General features: G+C 41.9%; 1 protein-coding gene across 5 annotated transcripts in view; it reads left to right on the forward strand.

Moving 5' to 3' along the window:
• Positions 1 to 3665: 3665 nt before the first annotated feature.
• The window catches only part of VPS35L (VPS35 endosomal protein sorting factor like), a 124278-nt gene continuing 105124 nt past the window's right edge, over positions 3666 to 22819 (forward strand). For 2 of the 5 annotated variants that reach the window (XR_010590858.1, XM_042853223.2), the window contains exons 1-6: positions 14816 to 14852; positions 16999 to 17098; positions 18029 to 18196; positions 18492 to 18614; positions 19248 to 19272; positions 20288 to 20364. Coding sequence is in view for 3 of the 5 variants with exons in the window: in XM_042853223.2 (XP_042709157.2) it covers positions 14833 to 14852; positions 16999 to 17098; positions 18029 to 18196; positions 18492 to 18614; positions 19248 to 19272; positions 20288 to 20364 (513 nt within the window). In the remaining 2 variants the exon portion in view is untranslated. Of the gene's footprint in view, positions 3741 to 9599; positions 9846 to 14815; positions 14853 to 16998; positions 17099 to 18028; positions 18197 to 18491; positions 18615 to 19247; positions 19273 to 20287; positions 20365 to 22819 lie in introns of those variants that run through there. The other 3 variants (XM_042853225.2, XM_042853224.2, XR_010590859.1) reach the window with 3 other exon arrangements.

A 22819-nucleotide genomic window follows, 5' to 3' on the forward strand; every position in this document is an offset into this window, starting at 1 on the left:
TGCCTGTTCCATGCACCAAACGATCCCCAGCTTGGAGCAATGCCGAGCTGCTGGACCTCATCAGCATTTGGGGAGAGGAGGCTGTCCAGTCCCAGCTGTGCTCCAGCCACAGGAATTATGATACCTACGGACAGATTTCACGATGCATGACAGAAAGAGGCCATGACCAGGACACTGCAGTGCAGGGTCAAAGTGAAGGAGCTACTGAACTCCTACCACAAGGTGCGGGAGTCAAACTGCTGCTCCGGTGCTGTGCCCACGAGCTGCCGGCTCTACAAAGAGCTGGACGCAATACTCAGTGGTGACCCCACCTCCACTGCAAAGGCCACTGTGGATACTTCAATGGCTCGTGTGCCAGCCAAGAGTGGACCAAGCCAGGAGGAGGAAATCTTGGATGCGGGTGTGGAGGGGGACCCAGAGGCAGAGTACGACTCAGAGGTCAGAGATGCATGCAGCCAGGAGCTCTTTTCTACCCTGGAGGAGGGTAGCCAGTCACAGCTGTCGGATCTTGGCGAAGCATAAACAGAAGAGGAGGCCCCTGGTAAGTGGATTTGATTTTGGGAATGGCTGAAGTGAGTTGTTGGGGGCAGGAGGGTTGCATAAAGCAGGCTTGTGTCTGTGATGTGCGAACCACCACATGCTTAGTCTGAGCAGCGGAACAGGCTGATTGACTGACTCCCTCACTTCACAGGAATCTGCCTCAGAAATTCTCCAGGAAACTCTAATGGAGATGCTGGGCAATCCACTGCTGCAGGTCCTTTGGGAGAGCTGCTTTATTTCTTGCCCCATTAACAGTAACTTTCCCATGCCACTCTGCCATTATCGGAGAGCGGGGGGACCCTTGCTGCACACAGGCGAGCCACATAAGGGCCAGGGCAGAAGCCACAGTCTTGGAGAAGACCCTCTCTTGATTCCCTGCTCACCCTCAGCAGTGTGAGATCTTCCATAATAACACAGCCTGTGGAAAATGTGGGGACAGGAATAATTATCAGGCCACACTACAGTATTGGCTCTCCCCAAGAGCCACGTGCCCAGTGGACAGTAGGGTCTAGGAACACTGATTTACCCTGCCCCTGTGGCTACTCACCATTTTGGGGGTACTGTGGCTCATGTGTGCTTGCCTGGGGACAGCCAGTTAGTGACCAGTATGTGAATACTGGCTGTGGATCTGTGTGCTGCAAACACACATTCTGTAAAATGTGTTTTGGCTTCAGATATGACCTTGAGAGCCCAGCCTCCCTCTCTATCGCTGGCTGAATGGCTGTGCAGAATTAGAAAGTGGCCACGAAGAACTGAGGAGGACTTTCTGTGTGAGGTTATGATGCACTCCGTGGCTGAAAAACAGGAATTGAAGGAGTGGCAGGGCAGCGAGAAGAGGGACCTAAAGGAGAATGCGGTGTGCCAGAATGAAGCCACGGAGCAGCTCTTAAACGTTATGGAGCACCAAGCAGACACATTCCAGGCGATACTAGCTCTTCAAACCGAGCAGCTCTGCGCGCGCCCTCCCCTACAGCCACTGTCGCAAAACTCTTTCCCATTCACCCCCCAGACACCGCCAACACACTCTTATCAACCTCCTGGCTCCAGTCTGTACCCGGGGCATTCCATTCCTCACCTGTCACAGTCCAGCACTGCGGACTCCACTACCCACTGCACACAACACCCGTCCCTCTGCAGTTTTGCCCTGCTGAAGTAGAGTACCTGCTGCACTGTACTCCAAAGGAGAAGGTTGGATATGATCCCTGGACATACCCAAATCGTTACTCATCCTGGGACACCACCTCCTCCTGTTACCTTCCCTTTCCCCATCCCCCTCAGTGCTGATGGGTTGTTGTTTTTTTTGGTCTCTCTCCTCCAGTTGTTGTTTTTAATAAAAGAATTGTGTTGGGTTGCAAGCAATCTTTATTCTATTAATTAGTAATCTTTCATGTAGGTTTTTACTTAATTTGCCATGGGAAAAAAACTGTCATTCTGAAGCTTAAACAAATGTAAGAGCAAAGAGTAAATCACAGAATTACAAAAGAGTAATTGATCAATATCTTTGTTCTATTGGGAGTTATTAGATTATTGAGGAAAAATCAGATCTGAAACCTAGATTAAAACAATTTAGCATGAAGGATTTTTTTTCTCTTCTCCTGCTGTCCTAAATATACAGTATTGTTTAAGTAACAGAGAGGTAGCCGTGTTAGTCTGAATCTGTAAAAAGCAACAGAGGGTCCTGTGGCACCTTTAAGACTAACAGAAGTATTGGAGCATAAGCTTTCGTCTGTCTGATGAAGTGGGCATTCACCCAATACTTCTGTTAGTCTTAAAGGTGCCACAGGACCCTCTCCTGCTTTTTACAGTATTGTTTAAGTGTAATATGTGGGATCCTGCAAACCTTTATGCATGTGAATAAAGTTACTTGTGTGTAAGTGTTTAGCTGTGTGTGTATTGCTCTGAAACATTAGGGATTAAATAGTTTTGCTTGTAGAATGCTGTTTTTGATGGACCAAAATACTAATCTAATATTGCAAACTCTTTATTCCTATAGAATGGAGTGTCCTACAGCTCCGATGTAAAAGGGAGGTAGGGATCTAAAAATACCTTTATCTCTGAATCTATGATTAGTCAGATTTAGAGGAGGATAAGCAGTTGTTCCAGACAAATCTGAGGGGGGAAAAAAGTCCACCATTTCATCATCAGAAAATATATTAAAGTACACCTCTACCTCGATATAATGCTGTCCTTGGGAGCCAAAAAATCTTACCGCGTTATAGGTGAAACCGCGTTATATCGAACTTGCTTTGATCCGCCGGAGTGCGCAGCTTCCCCTCCCCACCCCCCCGGAACACTGCTTTACCACATTATATCAGAATTCGTGTTCTATCAGGTTGCGTTATACCGAGGTAGAGGTGTATGTCCCCCCCACTATAAATACACAAATTACAAAAAGCCCCAGGACATTTGTAATCCATGAACCCAATAAAACATGCTAAATAAGGACTTCTGATCAACTGGGATGGATATTACTCAATGATTTAAACATCAAAGCAAATAACCAGTTCTTTCTTTAAATTATTGGTGTTCATGAAGTTTAAATGAAAATGGCTTTAATTGTATGAGTCTTTAAAAGGCTTGATGAAAAAGTCAAGAACTGAACCTTGAAGTCCAGTAAAGAAAACAATATTGAAGGAACAGAAGATTGTGCTGGCGCATGTTAGTGGAATTTCTGTTCTAAGTAGGGAGAATTTTTAATAGTTAGAAGAGGTGTATTACGGTCTTGCAGTAGTGAGACCATAGTTAGGTTGCATCAGAATTTTCTGTTTTACATCACATCTCAGTGTCTCATCTTTTTTTCTGAACTCTTTTTTGGAAACATGCCATGGGGAATTTGAACCAAATTTCAGCCACTAATTAACGTGTGGAATGATCTCCAATGTGTGTTTTCTATTTGCATGTTGTTGGAGTTTGAGGAAACTAGAACACCAGAAAAGCCTGATTTTTTTTCCCCCACACTGCACATTTGCTGCTGTCTGAGCCCTAGCAGTGACTTCAGAGACAATGAGCCACTCATTATTCCTCCCTCTACTTTATTCATATACTTGATGAGAATCATTGTTGCCTTGGTTGTCATGGCAATGGCTGCCTTGGATAACTGATTTACCTCAGACTCCCATAACATTAGTACAAAAAGATTCCCAGGAGGAGTTGGAAGGAAAGCAAACTGTTTGCATGAGTTTCTTTGGGTTTGTATAGAGGTAAGTCGCACTGTTTCTTTTCAAAGGGTAACTGTTACTTTCCTTAAGAAAAAAGAAAGTTACATGAAAATAAGATATAAAATTCCATCTCCATTTCATGGTTTATATTTTTTCACAAACTGGAGGCTATCACTTTCTGAATATTTATCTTTTTTAAAAAAGAGAGAGATTAGAGTTGAGTCCCTAGCTAGAAGCTGCAGTAAATCTTATTTTTCAACTGCTGTGAAACCGTAACACCTTAAACAAATGTTTGATTTAAATAGCACATATTAAAAATTTTCTTTCTATGAAAAAAATAAAGAAACTTACAGCCACAATCTTTGCTTAATGTTAGTTAAGTTTGCTCTCATCAATAAACTAAACCATAAAAAATTAGAAAATACAAAATTAAGAATGGAAAAAGGATTAAAAAATTGCCAAGTCAGGCTCTGGTCAAACTGTAGCAGAAAAGTCAAGGTTAGAGTATTCTGCATATACACAAGGGGGTTGAAATAAAGTTGCAAAGGTACCATTCATTCTGGCGTTTTTTAGTGTTTGATTAGCAACCTTTTAATCCTTACCTTTGTATTTCTTAACTTTTTTTTATGGTTTAGTTTATTGGTGAAGAAAACCTTAATTAACATTAAACAATGTTTTTGGTTTGGGAATAGATATAATAGGATGCTAGGGTTCCTTTCCAGCTTCTACGACTGGTTTGCTCTGTCATGTTGGGCAAATTGCTTAACCACCCTATCCTGGCTTAGTTTATGTATCCTAATAGTAAAAAATGAAGCATTTTATAATAATCATTGAGAGGTGCTATACAAGTGTAAAGTAGTATTAGGCTACATCTACACTACAGGGGGGGTCGATTTAAGATACGCAAATTCAGCTATGCGAATAGCGTAGCTGAATTCGACGTATTGCAGCCGACTTACCCCGCTGTAGGGACGGAGGCAAAATCAACCTCTGCGGCTTCCCGTCGACGGAGCTTACTCCCACCTCCGCTGGTGGAGTAAGAGCGTCGATTCGGGGATCGATTGTCGCATCCCAACGGGACACGATAAATCGATCTCCGAGAGGTTGATTTCTACCCGCCGATTCAGGCAGGTAGTGTAGACCCAGCCTAAGATGTATTTTTGCACATCAGAAAATATAAATAAAAAAAAATCTTACCATTCCCCATTACTAAGTTAGAAACACTTAAGAGACAGAGTCAGTGATACCTGAATTTGTCTGGTTCATCTTAGATGATGACAGTTTTAAACCTTTTTGTTTTTGATGTCATTTAAAAAAAATATTTTAAGCAACAACTATAACAACTGAGGCCTGAGAATACCTTTTTTTAAAGCATTGCAAATGGTGTATTGAGCTGCATTCACCATTACAGTTGGTGTCAGTGAGAGCTGCATCTGTGGATCAAAAGCAGTACTCTCTCAAATCTTATTTCACTCTCCACAGAAATACAACCACTTCTGTGGCTGGGTGCTGCAGCTGTCGAAGAACACACACTAACTACACAATAGTTTTGGATAGGTGAAATAGACTGAGCCTAATTAAAACTACAGTACAGGGTTAATTTTAAGAAGGCAGATCGAAATTATCCAAATTACACAGTGACATCTGATTACTGCCCTATATTTGCCACGAGGGGGCTTCCATCATGCTTCTGGTCAAGAGCCGTGAGAAATGAGATGTGCCTCTGTACTCAGACCTCTTCAACCACCTGCCAGTTCGTGTGTCTTCTAGATGTCCTTTATGGTCACTTATGCCACCACAGGACATGACAGTGGAATTTGCTTGGTGTAATGACAACAGCTAAGACAGTTTTTAATCACTCTCTTGTCACCGATCCAACCATCTGTCCACCAGGTTTTGACCTGCCAGGGCACCTGTGGTCATCCCTGAATCGGTTTCAAACAGGACAGAGCAATTGTGTGTCCAATCTATTCAAATGGGGTTTCTTTAACAACCTGCAATGTAGATGAGGTCAATTTCAGACTGTCACATATCCTTTATGAGTGCCCGCTGACTTACTTTGACAGTGGGCTACCAGCTCTTCACCTGGATGATGACAATGCTATCAAATGGCTGGAAACACTGAGCATACACTGAGGAATTACACTGGTCTACAATTTTTGAGAAGTCGTCTACTTCAGAGATATAATGTACTATTTATTATCTATTTTGATGTGCTGAATTCAAATATGACAATTAAAACAACTGGCTACTGTTTCTAAGATAAAATGTAAGTTTTTACATTTTATGTCTATGTATACTGTGTAGATAGTAGAGTTTTAATCATAAATTGTAAACCTAGGTCTTTTCATGCGTTTATGGTTGCTTTACATGATAATATTTCACCTGTCCTGTTCATGTAACACTTTAAAAATCAGCAAAAGGGTTATATAAATAAAATTTATTATGAAACAAAAGGCAAAAAACTATTATGTACATAGTTTAGTCCTATTCAGTGTCTACTCGGCGCTTCTTGGCTTGTCTCTTGTATTCATTAAATGGAGCATCTCTTGTCACTGTCCAGCAATAGTCTGGAAGTATTGATGGGCTCCATTTGCCCTGATAGCGTTTCTCCATTGTTGCAATGTCCTGGTGAAATCGCTTGCCGTGCTCGTCGCTCACTGCTCCGCAGTTCGGTGGAAAAAAATCTAGATGAGAGTGCAAAAAATGTCTCTTTAGTGACATGTTGCAACCAAGGCTTTTGTATGCCTTGAGGAGGTTTTCCACCAACAACCTGTAGTTGTCTGCCTTGTTGTTTCCGAGAAAATGTATTGCCACTAACTGGAAGGCTTTCCATGCCGTCATTTCCTTGCCACACAGTGCACGGTCAAATGCATCATCTCAAAGAAGTTCACGAATCTGAGGACCAACAAAGACACCTTCCTTTATCTTAGCTTCACTTAACCTTGGAAATTTTCCATGGAGGTACTTGAAAGCTGCTTGTGTTTTGTCAATAGCCTTGACAAAGTTCTTCATCAGACCCAGCTTGATGTGTAAGGGTGGTAACAAAATCTTCCTTGATTCAACAAGTGGTGGATGCTGAACACTTTTCCTCCCAAGCTCCAATGACTGTCGGAGTGGCCAATCTTTCTTGATGTAGTGGGAATCTCTTGCACGACTATCCCATTCGCAGAGAAAACAGCAGTACTTTGTGTATCCAGTCTGCAAACCAAGCAAGAAAGCAACAACCTACAAATCGCCACAAAGCTGCCACTGATGTTGGTCATAGTTTATGCACCTCAAAAGTTGTTTCATGTTGTCATAGGTTTCCTTCATATGGACTGCATGACCAACTGGAATTGATGGCAAAACATTGCCATTATGCATTAAAACAGCTTTAAGACTCGTATTCGATGAATCAATGAACAGTCTCCACTCATCCGGATCGTGAACGATGTTGAGGGCTGCCATCACACCATCGATGTTGTTGCAGGCTACACGATCACCTTCCATGAAGAAGAATGGGACAAGATCCTTTTGACGGTCACGGAACATGGAAACCCTAACATCACCTGCCGGGAGATTCCACTGCTGTAGTCTGGAGCCCAACAGCTCTGCCTTACTCTTGGGTAGTTCCAAATCCCTGACAAGGTCATTCAGTTCACCTTGTGTTATGAGTTGTGGTTCAGAGGAGGAGGAGGGGAGAAAATGTGGGTCCTGTGACATTGATGGTTCAGGACCAGAAGTTTCATCCTCTTCCTCTTCCTCGTCTGACTCAAGTGAGAATGATTCTGGTGCATCAGGAACCGGCAGTCCTTCTCCGTGGGGTACTGGGCGTATAGCTGATGGAATGTTTGGATAATGCACAGTCCACTTTTTCTTCTTTGACACACCTTTCCCAACTGGAGGCACCATGCAGAAGTAACAGTTGCTGGTATGATCTGTTGGCTCTCTCTATAATCATTGGCACTGCAAAAGGCATAGATTTCCTTTTCCTATTCAACCACTGGTGAAGATTTGTTGCACAAGTGTTGCAGCATATGTGTTGGGCCCACCTCTTGTCCTAATCTCCAATTTTGCAGCCAAAATAAAGGTGATAGGCTTTCTTAACCATAGTGGTTATACTGCGCTTTTGTGATGCAAAAGTCATTTCACCACAAACATAGCAGAAGTTATCTGCACTGTTCACACAAGTACGAGGCATCTCTGCTCACTTTGGCTAAACAGAAATGTGTCCCTTTGCAAAATCAAACACTGACAAATAAGAGAGCACGACACTATTATTTCTAGAGCTGATATAGGGCAATTTGTTCAGCAGAGTGATGCAAGCTTCGTTATGATTGCATCAGCCATGACTTCTAGGAATAACATGATGCAATACCAGCTTCAGATAGCATCATTCATTGTTTTGCCTAAAAAGCACGTACTGTCCAAACCCGGTCATAGATTTATTCATAGATCCAGTCAAAGATGTATTTTAGTCATTTCTGGTTTAAATTGAGATCCCTTCCCTTTATAACTCACTTACCTTCCGCCATTCTCAAGTCAAGGGTCCTATATACTGACCTAATAGCATATCTTGAAAACTAGAGCCCATCAACAATTTTAAGCATCATTTTTCATTCTCAGTGACCCAGAATTAGTAAAGTTTGACTACATTTATTTCAGAAGCATTTTGGCTGTAGAGCAGTGTTACACAGTGAGAACAAAATTCTGCTTTCAGTTCTGCATGGTGGATCTTGACTAATATTCTGATCTTTCTATATGTATGTAACTCCTGACATCTGAATATCAGAGTTGGGATCTTGCTTTGGTGTGGAGAAATAAAAGTTTTATCCCAACAGCAAAGGATAGCAATGTGGGGTGGCATGTAATCTAATAAGCCCCAAGGGAAATGATTGCAATTAGCTGAATAAATGGGAGTCAGTGAGTCTTCAGGATTTGGGAGCCTGGGGCTATCAGTATATATGCACAGACCAGTAGTACTGTATAGGATTAATCCATTGCTAACTAAATGGTCCATATTCACTGACATGAGAGCTATTTGACCTGACCAAAGCAGTGAGCTGACCTGTTGCATTAGGTTTCACTGACTGCCTGTGAGAGACACTACTTGCCAGGTCAAGGTTTCCCCATCAGTGGGGAGGGGAACAACTTCATTCACATTCTCCCTTCCTGTGAGAGATCTCACCTATCTAGAGCCTCCCCACACCTCAATATGGGTGTGGAGGGGAGACCCCATCACTGCCTGTATGAGAATGAGACCCTTTGTGTGTATTTATGCCTAGCAGGGCAAGGTGCCATTTCCTCAGGATGGGGAGTGTGAGATCCCTGCAGTGCATAGGGGATGTGTGAGGCCACTTCATTGTGGAGAGGCTGGAGGAGGCTCGCTCTGTATTGACCCCTAGTTGCATGGAAAGCTGCCTCAATGTGCATGTGTGGGCTCCAAAAAGACCCCTTCAGGTTGTCTAGGAAGGGATGCCCGCAGTGTGCCCAGGAGACATCTTCCTCCCAGAGGTGAAGCCAGTGCTTACTTTGTGCAGGGCTGAGTCTTGGCACCTCTAGGCTTGGCAGTTCATAGCCCTGGCACCTCTGCTTGCAATGTCAGTTATGAAAGTAAAAAAATTGCTTGAGCCCCTGTCACCTCTTTTGTTACAAATCAAACAGTGGGTTAGCCCCACCCCCACGCGTGTGGGGTTGGGGGGAGGAGCCTTTCCCATGGGGTTAACTCCCCCCCCCGTGTGTGGGGTCGAGGGGAGGAGCCTTTCCCATGGGGTTAACCCCCCCCGTGTGTGGGGCAGGGGGAGGAGCCTTTCCCAAGGGGTTAGCCCCCCCGTGTGTGGGGCAGGGGGAGGAGCCTTTCCCATGGGGTTAACCCCCCCGTGTGTGGGGCAGGGGGAGGAGCCTTTCCCAAGGGGTTAGCCCCCCGTGTGTGGGGTCGAGGGGAGGAGCCTTTCCCATGGGGTTACCAGGCTCCCCCAAGGCACAGCGAGAGCCATCCGCCGCCGTCGCGTGGGGCCTGCACCTACCCTTTCCGGTTGCCCCGCACAATCATGGCAGCCTTGGCGGCGGGGCGGGGCGTAGCGAGCGGGGAGAGGGCGTTGAAAGACCCGGCACTGGGGGGAAGGGGGTCATGTGACAAGGAGGCAAGATGGCTGCCTTCCCGTGGTAAGGCCGGGAGAAGTACGGGTAGAGGTGCCGGGGAAGGGCTGGACTGGGCTGAGTGGGGAAGGAGCCGCGCTGGGCGGTCGGAGGAAGGCGGCGGCGGGTCTGGACTCGCGTAGTCTGAGACGGAGCAGTTCCGGCTGGGCTGGGCGGGAGTTGGTTCCTGGGGAAGGGTCCCTGATATTCCCCTATCTGGAGCCAGCGGGGCCAAAGCAGAGCCCGGCTACAGACTCCCGAGCAGGGTGGGCTGGGGACTTCCCTGTCCCCCAGCTTAAAGAAAAGAGGGTGAAAGGCGCCTCCGCTCTGTCAGCCTGTCTAGTCTGTTCCCTGTTTCCCCGTTACCTCAGTCCGAAAGCCCGGTGCAAAACTGCAGGGTCCCTTCTTCCCCCCGCCCAGGGTGCGAAGCTCACCTGTTTCGGAGGTGCATGCTGTGGAGCTGTTGTGAAGTATAATTCCCTCCTTTCCAACAGTCTGTACCCGTAGCCCTGACCAAAGCTTTCTGTGCTGTATGGGACTTCCACAGTAACACACATCTCAAGAACACCACCAATAACTTCCTCCTTGCTTCAGGACTGCTGCTTTGGAATGGGTCTAAAAGGAAGCCTAAATGAAATAGCAGTAAGCTATTCAATTGTGACAATATGTTAGAAAGTTCATTTCTAATTTGGATACATACATACATGTTCCTTCAGAGACAGTGCTTCTTTCAAATGCCCCTATGAAAAGACCCTTGAAATTATGTTATCACAAGCCTGCAGCTGAGACTATCTGAAAGAAGTTAAAAAAAACATACTTGAATATCACAGTAAAATCTTTCCTCTGAAGAAGGGGAGATGCATTCAAATCTGTTTTAATAATGTGGGACTGGTGTTACTTATTTGCATTTTTGTGACAAGGTGGGATAACCCCAAAGGAGTTGCTGTAGTTGACTCTGATTCATATATGCTTCCTCCTCCCCTCTTCCTCCCCCCCCCCCCCCGCCATGTAACCCTGTATTTGTTTTTTCTTTGATGTCTTACAAAGTACCAAATCACAGCAGTAGCATGGAGGTGCCTGGAAGGCACTGCATTGAAACATTTTTTTAAAAATTACTGAAAAAAACACATCCATGTGTGTAGCTTTGCACCAGTGTAGATGCAGGCATGTCAATGGAAGAATGCATCTGTTGATGTAGCTACTATCAGTTGGTGTTTCTACACTGACAGAAAACCCCTTCTCTCAGTGTAGGCGGCATCTGTACGATGGGGTTATATGCTGGCCGGATAGCCTCAACAGTCTGGCCATACCCTAACTAAATAAGAGACAACAGATCGATGCACTCAGACGGGAGTACTAGGAAACAGTGAGCCTGTGTTGGTCAGCATGATAGGCAGTGGTATCAGTACGTTGGCAGCCTAACCATTATCAATTTATTATTTTTTTGGTAGGCATCAGGGCAAAATAGAGTTTTGAGGAGGGATTTGAAGATGGATAATAGGTAGCTTTGTGGGTGTACAAGTCTTTACAGGAGCGTGATAGAGATGTCCTGTGAACAGACTTTCTTATGTACTTTGTCTTTAAAAATAAGTAAGAACTGTACTTCAGAACAATCTAGAGCAGTCTGAATTTGGATCTAATTTGATTGTGTTGGATTTTATGATATCTTTTTTTGGAAAGAGAGGGATGAGAGGAGAAGAAAGAAGCCAGATTAAAATTCTGTTCCTCTTATAGTCCAGTGGATGTCCCTGTTGGTTCATGTTAGGATACAAATTCTGCTTCTGTAGTAAAGGTCTGTCACATCTTACGTGCATTTAACATTTGCGATGTCAGGTTTACTTGGTTAGAAAAATAAAAAAAAAAAGAGAAAAATAACAATTTTAATACTGTACCTGTAGTGCGGGCGATTCTGCCCACCATTGAACTCAAAGTAATTTTGACTATACGCAGTTTTCACTTTACATGCTAATCGCGGAATGGAACCCTGCGTTAGATGAGACTCGCCTGTAATATGAAATGTTTCTTTGCTTCTGGAAAACTGAATGCAGAACTGAAGAAAATACTTAGGAAATAAGCTACATAGTACAATTTCTGTTAGAGCAAGCAAGACAAGGAAATGATGAAATATTTTTTCTTTTGACAAGATAAAGAAAATATGCAGTAATTGTTTCCCTGCTTCATAAAGTTCATGGCTGCTTGTAAATAAACTAATTCCTGTTTTTGAAAGATTTGCTTTCCTGAAGCTTTTGTTCCTTTAAATAATAAACCTACTGGAGGTGATGGAAAACCTTCTTTTCCCAACCTCAGAATCCATACAGAAAGTTACAAAAGTGAATTATGTGGCTCACCAGCTTATACAGGTGGGCTGCCAAAAAGTGCCGTTCATATCTATCAAATCTATCTAACTGCAAAATTTACCCCACATAGTGCTAATTCATGAGCAAACCTGAATTTTTATCATAGTACACATTTGTTTAGGAATTTTAAAAGGTCAGTGTTAATTATCATGGAAACCCACATTACCACAGTTTTTTAGATAATTTCATAATAAGAGTACTCAGTGTTTTAAAACTTTTTATATTTATAAATAAATATTTCCCAGAAATACATAAATACTACAAGTTTTGGGAGTGAAGGCAAGCTATAATAGATATGTCTGTGGTTATACTGTGTTTTGTTTTGCAAATACATGGAGATCTAAACGTTGCCAATTCAGTCTTGTTATATTACTCTTATATGGACTCTCAATATCTGATTAGTGACACTGTTGAGACTAAAAGGGCCACTATAAGTACTACCTTAGGACTTCTAACAAAACCTCGAATGCACAGAAGGATTGGGGGTATTCAATGCAGTTATGAAGATAAATGGTGTCAAATGTATTTGTTGGCAGTCTTAGAAGTTCTTACTGCAATAATGGTTAAGGCAGACACACTGAACATAATATAGGGGCAGCCACAAATACACACTCCTCCCCCCCCCCCACCTAATCTGGCAATAAGATGTTGTGAACCTACATAGTTTTTTGGAATTTAGATTAAAGCCCAAATAATGGAATTTAATATCAAGATACAAAACTGGTCCTTGAAAATGAAAAGCTCAGTAGGTAATTTGGAAATTGTAGAACTTAGATAATTGTAGATAAATGTAGTTTCTCCTGGTGAAAGGAATCAGTGTGTAACATGGAATGATAAGATGACACAGAGAGAGACTGGGAGATCTAGAGAAGAAAAATCTGTGAACATCACAGCTTGCTATGCAAATAACCAAGAAAGCTATTGTATTACAAGAGAAAAAAAATAGAATATAAAAGAGGTAGTATACTGTAGTTGGTGTGTAGGTACTGGCTGTATTTCTTTAAGCATTGTTACTGTACTTAGTTAATGTTAAAATGATAAGTTGGGGATGAAGTTGAAACCAGCTATACACTTAACAAATTTCAGTCTATACAGAAAATTAAATGTAGCCTATCTTCATGGGAAGAAAAGGAGCTTGCATTAAAATGAAACATTTAGGTTCTAAATGTGGTTGATATAAATAAAAAACCATTATATTTGAATAAAACTGCAGAAACCAAGGGAATTGAAAGTTAAGGCTGTCATTCCTTAACTCACCTCCATGTGGCTTTTCTCTGCTTTTTAGTTTTGGTTTTACTGTGTTACATGTTCGGTAAATAGTTATAATAGTTATTTGGATTTCATATTTGTCATTTTAACATAAAAACGATCTTCATTATACTCGTATATATTATGAATACTGTGACAAAATCACACTGGACAGCTGTAAGGGAGTGGTCCTATTGAAAATTCCAGGGGAAGTGGGCGGGCATAATCCTGCCAGTGGCTAAAGGACCCTCCCCCAGCCTTTGGGGAGTATCCACTGAGAACTCAACTGATTACTGGGAACAACTAAAAAGAAAACAAGGGCAGGTATATGAGCCCTAGAATGATAAAGGCCCTTTTCTCCATAAGCTGAGAAGGGGTTACCTCAGGTCAAGTAGAGACACCCAAGTCCAATTAAGGGCTGCCTGAGATCTTCATAAACCCCTTCTCTGGTGAAAGGAGGGAAAGGGGAGACAAGGAGGTGCAGGGCTAGTGGTATCAGGGAGAAAGTCTGCTCCAGGGTGGAGGACTGTATAACAGACTGTCTGTTTAGGGAAAGGACTGGCACCCCAGGGCCAATAACAAGGCCTCACACCTTCAGCGTGTGTGTGTGTGTGTGTGTGTGTGTGTGTGTGTGTGTGAAAAGATATTCCCATTTGTTTTGGGTTGGAACTGTGTTTTTTGTTGGGTGGAGGGGCGCTCCTTGGGCTGGCCCTAAGGCCTGACAGAAAAGTATTGGGAAATAACTCCCCAAGTGGGAGAATAAACACTGTCCAGAGTGGGGCTGACTTATTCCATGCCCCCACCACCAGAGGGGGAAACGCTGTACCTGCTGAGATGGAGGAGGTGCCTTGCCGCAATACATATATAAATCCATTCCAATAAAAGGGATACCTTCCCAATGGACGTGGCCGCTGCTTTTCTTCCCTCATTGCCCTTCTAAGTGCCAGACTCAGGTAGAGCAAGGCAACCTGCTAGTTATAGGGTAAAGCCTGCATGTGGACATGCACCTTACCGTTGCCCAGAAGACTGGATCAGTCAGTCTGATTTCTGATGGAAGCTGGCTCCATAGCCATGAGGTTTCACCAAGAATGAAAGGTTTACCCTTCTCTCTCCCCTTCCTCAGTGAATAAATAGAAGATAATATCAAACCAATCGTGCACTCCCCCGCATATTAATTACCTTGCAAGCGGTCTTGCTCACTTAAACACATTGATTCTGTAAGCATTTTTTAAAACTTACATTTACAAACAGCTCACTCCATGTACGTGCATACACAGAGCAAATGATGTCTTAAAATTTAGTTATAATACAGTTGCCTTTTGGCTGAGGCTGTCATGCCAAGCTTCAGCTGTCAAGGCCTTTTTTTTCTTTTTTACTACTGATTTAGAAACCCCTATCAATGAGATGTAATGGAAATGCTGACAAAACTGTAAGTATAACAGGGTAATAGAAATGTTATAATTAGGAGCCAGTAAAGAGAGTGGGGTACATATTTTCATACAAATTCTAATAAACCCGTGAAGCAAATGAACAAGGAGAGTCACTGAAGCATGGAACAATAGTAAATTCAAGAAAATGCTCATGTATAGTGAAAGCAGGAAATTGGAGATAAAGAAAACAAAAGGAACAGGCATGTGGGTTTCACTGGACTCTTGTTCTTGCTCTGCTTGTATCTAATTAGGCTTCAAAGCTTCTCCATTGATCAGCACAGCTATGACTTTGTTCTGATTTCTTGTTACAGAATTGCAATAGCAAGAGCGCCACAAAGGTCTACCAGTTAAATAATAATTACGTAGTCTGTTTCCTTTTTCACTTTGAAAAGATTACCAGCAAAGTTGGGGGGAAGAAGGGAAGAGGCAAGGAGAAATTGGGGTTTTTGCCCTTTCTAAATATTTTGTTTCTTTCAGCTACTTTTTTACACTAAGAAATTCAGGTCTCTTTTAGGCTAGAACACACAATAATGACTGGAAAACTAGTGAAATGGTGATATTGCAAGATCCCAGAAAGTGAAAGTTGAGGGGGGGAAATGAATTTTTAGACACTGGCAGGATTTTCAAATGAGCTCAGTTCCTATTTAGGCATATTGTCCCCAATGGAAGCTGATGACACTGAGTACTTGGTGCCTGAATGGAAGCTTAGCTCTTTTGAAAATCTGGCCTTTGTGTTTATTTTGTTTTTGTTGTTTTTAGGTTCAAGGACTAGGGTTTTTGATAAAGTAAGCCTTTGTTCATTCAGTACCCTTGCTTGTTCAATTAAGGCACCAGAGCTTCAGTAAACATCCTTGCATTCTCCCAAAAGTCCTTCAGTAATAAAACAGGGAAGGCAAATTGGGCATTCCTAATACTTCTAAAATTAAAAAACAGTCAGGAAAATGTTCCAGGTGGAGTGGGCAGAGGGAAAGAAAACCTTTTCAAACCAGGTCTTGCTGATTGTTGCCATGATCCCTAACTACACTAGCTCTAGTGCTGTTGCTCTACTGTTGGAGCCGAATGTGTGGTACCAGTGGTGGAAAATGTTTTCTGAAATGCGGAGTATAGATGCTTCTAAGTCTCCTGACACTTCCGTGAGCTCAGTAGAACTATACTCACTTTGCATGTATGGAAACTGTCTTGTCCCCAACGAAACAGTAACAGAGCTGGGAACTTAAACCAAGAATCTTTACTCCCAGTTCCATGCATGACCACTAGATCGTGCTAGTTAAAGGGTTTTCATTTGATGTATTGCTGAATTTAAGGATATATTTTTGAGTATTTTTAAATATAACTCTCAGCTCTCCTTCATAGATCTGTCCAGTCTTGGGTATGGAAACTCCGGTTTTATTCCTCTCCCCCATTTTAATGGCACACCTCAAAGATGAATTGCATTTCTAATTGTAGTGAACGATTAATAGAAACTGGGATTAATAGTAAAATAGAATGGAGGAAAAACTATAAAGCTGTGACTGGAGTAAATGTGTGCTGCTCTGTCTTGGAGTGCATTATCTATGTTGTTCTTCAAGTGCAAATCTTTTTCTGTTAGGGAAGAAAGCCTGGTTTTGTCAACAGGCTAAGAAGAAAAACTGTAAAATATAAGTTTGCTGTAAGTTATTTCTCTTAATAAAATATTTTCAGTAAGAATGGAAACCTTTAATACCATGTCTTGTTTCTCGTTCTTGCATTGCTGGTTATGTTCTTTCTTCCTCTTGTCAGCTGGCCACTGCAACTTTTAATTGTGAATACTGCAGAACAGCTGGATATTGATTCCCTTAGTAAATTACCTAATGGGTAAATTATTTGCTGATTCTGGTCCTTTTGATGATTAAATTCAATGGTATGGAGGCAAATCCAACTGCTGTACTTTAAATACAGAACAGTAAGTGGCAGCTACCTCCCTTCACAAGTGCACTGCTCAGTTTTTATTTAGAGTATAAGAGAGCAAAGTAGTCAAGTCAGTTTACATATTCGCTACCCATGCAAAGGGAAACCTTACATCATGATTTACTTTCCAAAATACTGCCTGGTGTATAAACATGTCTGCACCTATACAAGTGTGACAGATGCACCTATAAAACTTTTTCTTTATTCTTGCTTTTTAAGGCATCCAAGGTCTAGAAATTACACATCAGAGTTTGACTCATGCAGACTGGAGGCTGTACCTGTGGAATTTGGGGACTACCATCCACTAAAACCCATTACAGTAAGTTTCTTTTTGTGCCTTTGCAAATAACATCACTGTAAAGTGAAAACTACTGTTTCATGCTGGCAACTAGAGGCAGTTCTGATTTCCTGTTGAATTTATTAGAAGAAAAGTTTTGGTTTTAAAGTCACTGGCAATACCAGTGAAGTACATTTGGGATGCTCCAGAAGCTTGCAGTTCCCACCATTTCTGTAGTACTAGGGGTTTATGCTGCTATTTACACAGTACTGAATGTCTTGATGTTATGTGCCAGAAAACGTCTCTTACTATTCAGAACAGCTCAAATCCTGCACAGCTTCTTGGTTACTTATGAAATGTTTCATCATATATAAAAAGACCAGATTAGGACCAACTTATCACATTACCAGTAACCTGCCTAACTGCTTGATGTAAAACTTGTTGGTTTTGGGTTACCTCTAAACCAGCAGTGGTTTTAAAAAACACTCTATGAAATATTGCAAGCGTGCATGGGGCTCTACAAAACACATAAGAGGCAAGGTCCCTGCTTCAAAGAAGTTAGTTTAACTCTGGTGACTGATACATGGGCAGCAGTTCAGACTCTGGAAGGTCAGTAGGGAGATCTGCACAGAAAGGAGCAGTCTTTAAGGGTGGATTTGAAAGACAAAAGGAAGGGTAGTTGGTACACAGAAAGTGGTAGGCTGTTTGAAGCTAAAGGAGCATCATGAAAGAAGGGATAAAAACAAGAGTGGGAGGAGGAAGCAACTGGGAGTGGGGCAGGGGGTGGGAGAAAGAGTGCCTTTTGCTGCAGAGAATAGAAACAAAAATGGTAAAAGAACCTCTAAGTACCAGTACTACAGCTGAGGCACTCCTAGCGGAGAGAAAAATTGTGCTATTTGGAGAATCTGTGCTCTAGTAAGTTATTAAAGTGGAAGTAGATCTTTTCATTTTACAGTTGAACTTCTCCTTCAGGTTACTGAATCCAAGACCAAGAAAATGGGTCGGAAAGGAAGTACTTCCTCTACCTCCTCCTCTTCTTCCAGTTCAATGATAGACCCACTAAGCAGTGTGTTGGATGGCACTGATCCCTTGTCATTGTTCGCAGCAACAGCAGATCCAGTGACTACTGCAGCTAACACGGTAAAGCTCAAGGTTAATTATCTCGAGTAGATTGAACAAAATAGACCTGCATAGAACTGATTCTTTGTGCTCTTGCAAGAGCTGTTTCAATACAAAAAGTACCATATTAACTAATCAGAGAATTTCATTTACTGGTTTTCTTTTGCTTTAGCAGTTTTGGTAACGTTTACATTTTTTAATGTTGTACATCTGTGGAAGAGTCAGTAACACATGAAACATCGTAGGTCTTAAAATGTCTGGTCACCTTTCTTAGTCTGCCTGGTATACATGAACACCTTGTTTGTGTTCCTCCTAGGATACTACAAGAAAGAAACGTGATAAAGACGACAGCTTGGTTGTAGGAAGTGACTTTGAACCATGGTCAAGCAAACGTGGTGAAATCCTTGCTAGATACACGACGACTGAAAAACTCTCCATTGTAAGTGCGCTTCTTAATGATTTTGTGCAAGAACCTTAATAGACTATGGGTACTGAAAGACTACAGTAATTGAATACCTTGTGACTATTCCTTTTCTATGACAGGTTTCAGAGTGGCAGCCGTGTTAGTCTATATCTGCAAAAAGAACAGGAGTACTTGTGGCACCTTAGAGACTAACAAATTTATCAGAGCATAAGCTTCGGATGTATCCGAAGAAGTGGGCTGTAGTCCACGAAAGCTTATGCTCTAATAAATTTGTTAGTCTCTAAGGTGCCACAAGTACTCCTGTTCCTTTTCTATGTAAACAAATTCAGTAAATTTAATTTGCAATGAAATGGAAAACCATCCCAGCAGCTCTAGCTTTTAAATATTCATAAAGAAGACTGGCTGATCTTTGGCCTATTGTACTTGATTATTTTTAGAGAGAGTCCAAAAGAGTGCTAGTCACTTCCCAGAACACAAATAGAGACATGGTCCATGCCACGAAAAGCTTACAATCACATTTTATATCTCCATTAATTTATAGAATAAATATCAGCACTGAAAATAATCAATTCACTTTCTTAAATCATTTGTAAAGAAGTTAATAGTTTGTAAATACATGGTTTCTAAAATGCTGTTGTTTCTCTGCAGAATCTGTATATGAGTTCTGAAAAAGGTGAGTAGTTTCTCTATATCAAATGGCATGGGACTATTATTTTAAAGAGAGAACAAATGACAGACCTTTGGTGCAAACATGCATTCAAATTGAAGCTTTCTTTCTCCAACTGTGAGCTGATTCACTGCTATTGCTCATGAGAGTCCCACTGGATTTTTGCAAATGTGAGAAAAATAAAATTTATCTTGCTCCATCTAGTGGCTGCTGAGCGCATTATTATGTGTAATTGAAAGGAACTAGAACTCCTGTAATTTACATTGTGGCTTTAAAAAACATCTGGGCTGTTACTATCCCTCCAAATCTCCCAAAATTGCAAGGTTATTTTGGTATTTGGCTTGTCTTTATTAATTTTCCCACTTGCTTGCTTGAAGGGAACAGGAGGGGAAATAGAAGGAAGTGCTTTGCATAGCTGTTCAACAATTCTCTGCCTGGCTGAGAGAGAAGCATTGAAGGAGCCAATTCCAGTATTATACTGGCTGTTTAGTATGACACCAAAATCTTAATTTTTAATGCAATGTTTTAATTGTATTGTTAATGGGAAAAGCTGTTAAGAATGGGAGGCTAAGTAGTAAAGAACCTTCCATCACAAGTAGAATCCTGGAATGAGTAAATATACAGGGTTCCAGCTTCTTGGCAGAAGAACCTGAATAAAAAATCTAGAGCCTGTTGTTTTTGTTTTGTTTTTTTTTAAATCTTTATGTATTTATTTTTTCAAATCAGGCTTCACTTTTTGCAGTTGCTATTCTGTACCCACTACGAATTGTTGGGAGAAAAAGGTGAATGAATCGTTGGCAACATTCATTGTGTGCCTGCAAGAATGGAGGTCTTGTTCGAAAATCAGGCTCGCAGTCTCTCATGCTAGCAGCTGAATAGCTGCCTTAGGTTGTTGAACCACCATTTTGATCTTGGATACCATTAGCTTGTTTAAATCTGTCTCTTCCTCTCAAGTCTTTTTTTTTAATATAGTTTAAGAATTTGAAAATTTTAAAGAACTCAAAGATATAATTACCTACAGGAAAAGCTACAACGCCGGGCTCAGCAGTTTCTGAGAAGGTGCGAACAAGGCTAGAGGAGCTGGATGACCTTGAAGAGGTGAGCAAACTGTCCAGGAAACATTTCCATTTTAAGAGAAAAAAGACTAGTTGTGTGAGAGAAAACTACTTAAGAAACTTTCTGACTTATCCCTAAAGCCCTGATTCTGCAAACACTTATACAGTTGATTAACTTCATGTACTTGAATAGTCCCATTGAAAGTGTATGTGTCTGTGTAGAATTGGGGCCTAAACTTTTAGCTCATTGACAAACAGTACCGCAAAAGGAGAGTCACTGGGCTGACATCGTATCATTTATCTCCTATAGTTGCTGTATTTAAGCTTCCTGGTGTCTGGTAGGCTCTGTCTCTTGTTGCAGAGACTGACATCTCTCCTAAGTAAGGCACTGATTCAGTCAGGCACTTAATATGCATATGTTTGAACACTTTAGTCCCATTGAAATTAGTAAGGCCATTGACATGCTCGAGTACCTTACTGAATTGGTGCCAATTCTGCTTCAGGGCCTCCATGTCTTATGGCTAACTTCAACGTGGATCTCATGATTAACACAGTATTCATTTTATAAATTCAGCATGACGTGAGCGTGTGTCAAAAGTAACATCTACTTAAATATCTGCAGATTAGATTCTATTAGTGGAAGGATAAGTGTATCTCAATAATATATGATGTATTCACTACTGAGACTGAATTGCCTAGCCTCACTCACAAGATAGCGGTTGCTTCTGCACTTCATCCCTCCATTTGTCGATTTATTTTCCTGGTAGTCATTCCTGATACGTAATCCTTTACAGGGACCTGCTGTAGTTCTGACATGACAGTACTTGAGTCTTGCTCTTTATTTTTCACAAATGAGTAGCTGGGAGCTTTACAATAACTTTTTGGCCTAGGTCTGCTCACCGTTCTGCAACACACTTTGGTGGTTCATAAATAGCTGTACGATGGTGTTCATATGAAAAGGAATTGGAGGGTTAGAGGAACTCAGGCCCGTTTTTGTACTTGACCTGAAAGTAACCAAAGGACACTTTATTTCTGCTGCTGCTACAACTTAGTAGCAGTCAAAGACAAAACCTCATAAAAATTTAAAGGAATAAAGAATTTAATTAGAGCAGAATGTTCTCAAACTGTGGTCCGTGGGAGCTCCATTTAGGTGGTCCACAGAAGTTCCCTCTAAGGTGCACACTGGGCGGCCGCATGCAAGAGAATGAGGGACTACCCACTTAATTAGAGGAGCCGCGCAGGCGTGGCTTCACTAATTAGGTGCATGGACCCTTGTGAAGATGCACATGTAAGGTGAGGTGGTGGCCTTGGAGGGGATTTGGGATGTGCAGGGCTGCGGCGTTCAGAGAAAGAGGCGACTTTCCCCAGCTCCAGGGCTGTGGCTGCTGTGGTGTGGGAGATATCCCACCTCCTGCCCAGCCCCAGCTCGGGGGCTGCTGCGGTGGGGGAGAGAGGGCACATCCATCACATTAGAAAGGTAAGACTACTGATATTAAAATATGAGTTGTGTGCTTTTATTTGTAGAACAAAAAAAGTTTTTGTTTTTTCTATATATAGCACTTTTATCCATAGCGCTTTACAGTAGTTAGCTAACGGTACAAACAACATTTGGCAAGATCATTAAGTGGTTCACCGCTACCCTCAGCAATTTTCAAGTGGTCTGTGAAAAAATAAGTTTGAGAACCACTGCATTAGAGAAAATGGCTTAGCAGCATGAGGGTCAGTCTGATGCTTGTGTTCTTTGAACTCTGCTTTATATTTTAAAGGTATTTGGTTAATATAAAGAATATAAGCTTTAAAAGGGCATTGTCAAGTACTTCATGTATTTATTTAAACTTTCATTGTGTTTGCCCTTTTCAGTAGAAGCAGAATTCTCTCCTCCTGATTTTTCTCCTTGTCCTTTTGGCAAATATGGTATAGTAATGTTTCTAGTGTCGGAGCCAGCACAACTGCTTTATTTACCTTTGTTTCTACACCAGCATTGCTGATGTCACCAGGAATATTCCCATAAGTGCTGGGAATATTTATAGGAAGACATGTTCTATGGGGGCCTAAACCAAAACCCAAGACTCACTATTTCCCCTCCCTGGATTTTGGGGAAGTTCATATCTGGATCTGATCTCTGCAGCTTGGGGCTATATTGGTTAGTGAGTTGCTGCAACAAAGCAAGCACCTTGAATGTATTGTTTTGTTGTATCATACTAAAATGGTGGGAGAAAAACACAGTTATTATAGGAGAGGGGCTGGTAGCTCAGTCTGTTGTTAAGGTTCCCCGACATTTCCTATTATAACATCCAGTTTGCAGTTGCTTGTAACTGCCAAACTTTAGGCATTAATTAGGGGTAGTATTTCCTATGCTGGTTTTCTGCCTCATGCTGAATTTTTTTTTAAATGTCAGCCAAAACTATTTAGCATGAAGTTCTGTGCCCACTAGAGAGCCCTCCAGAACCCAGAGTGGAACCCACGATTCCTAAGTCTCACCCTTCCTCTCTTGTCAG

Source organism: Chrysemys picta, chromosome 10 (assembly GCF_011386835.1).
Source record: "Chrysemys picta bellii isolate R12L10 chromosome 10, ASM1138683v2, whole genome shotgun sequence".
Taxonomy (NCBI): domain Eukaryota; kingdom Metazoa; phylum Chordata; order Testudines; family Emydidae; genus Chrysemys; species Chrysemys picta.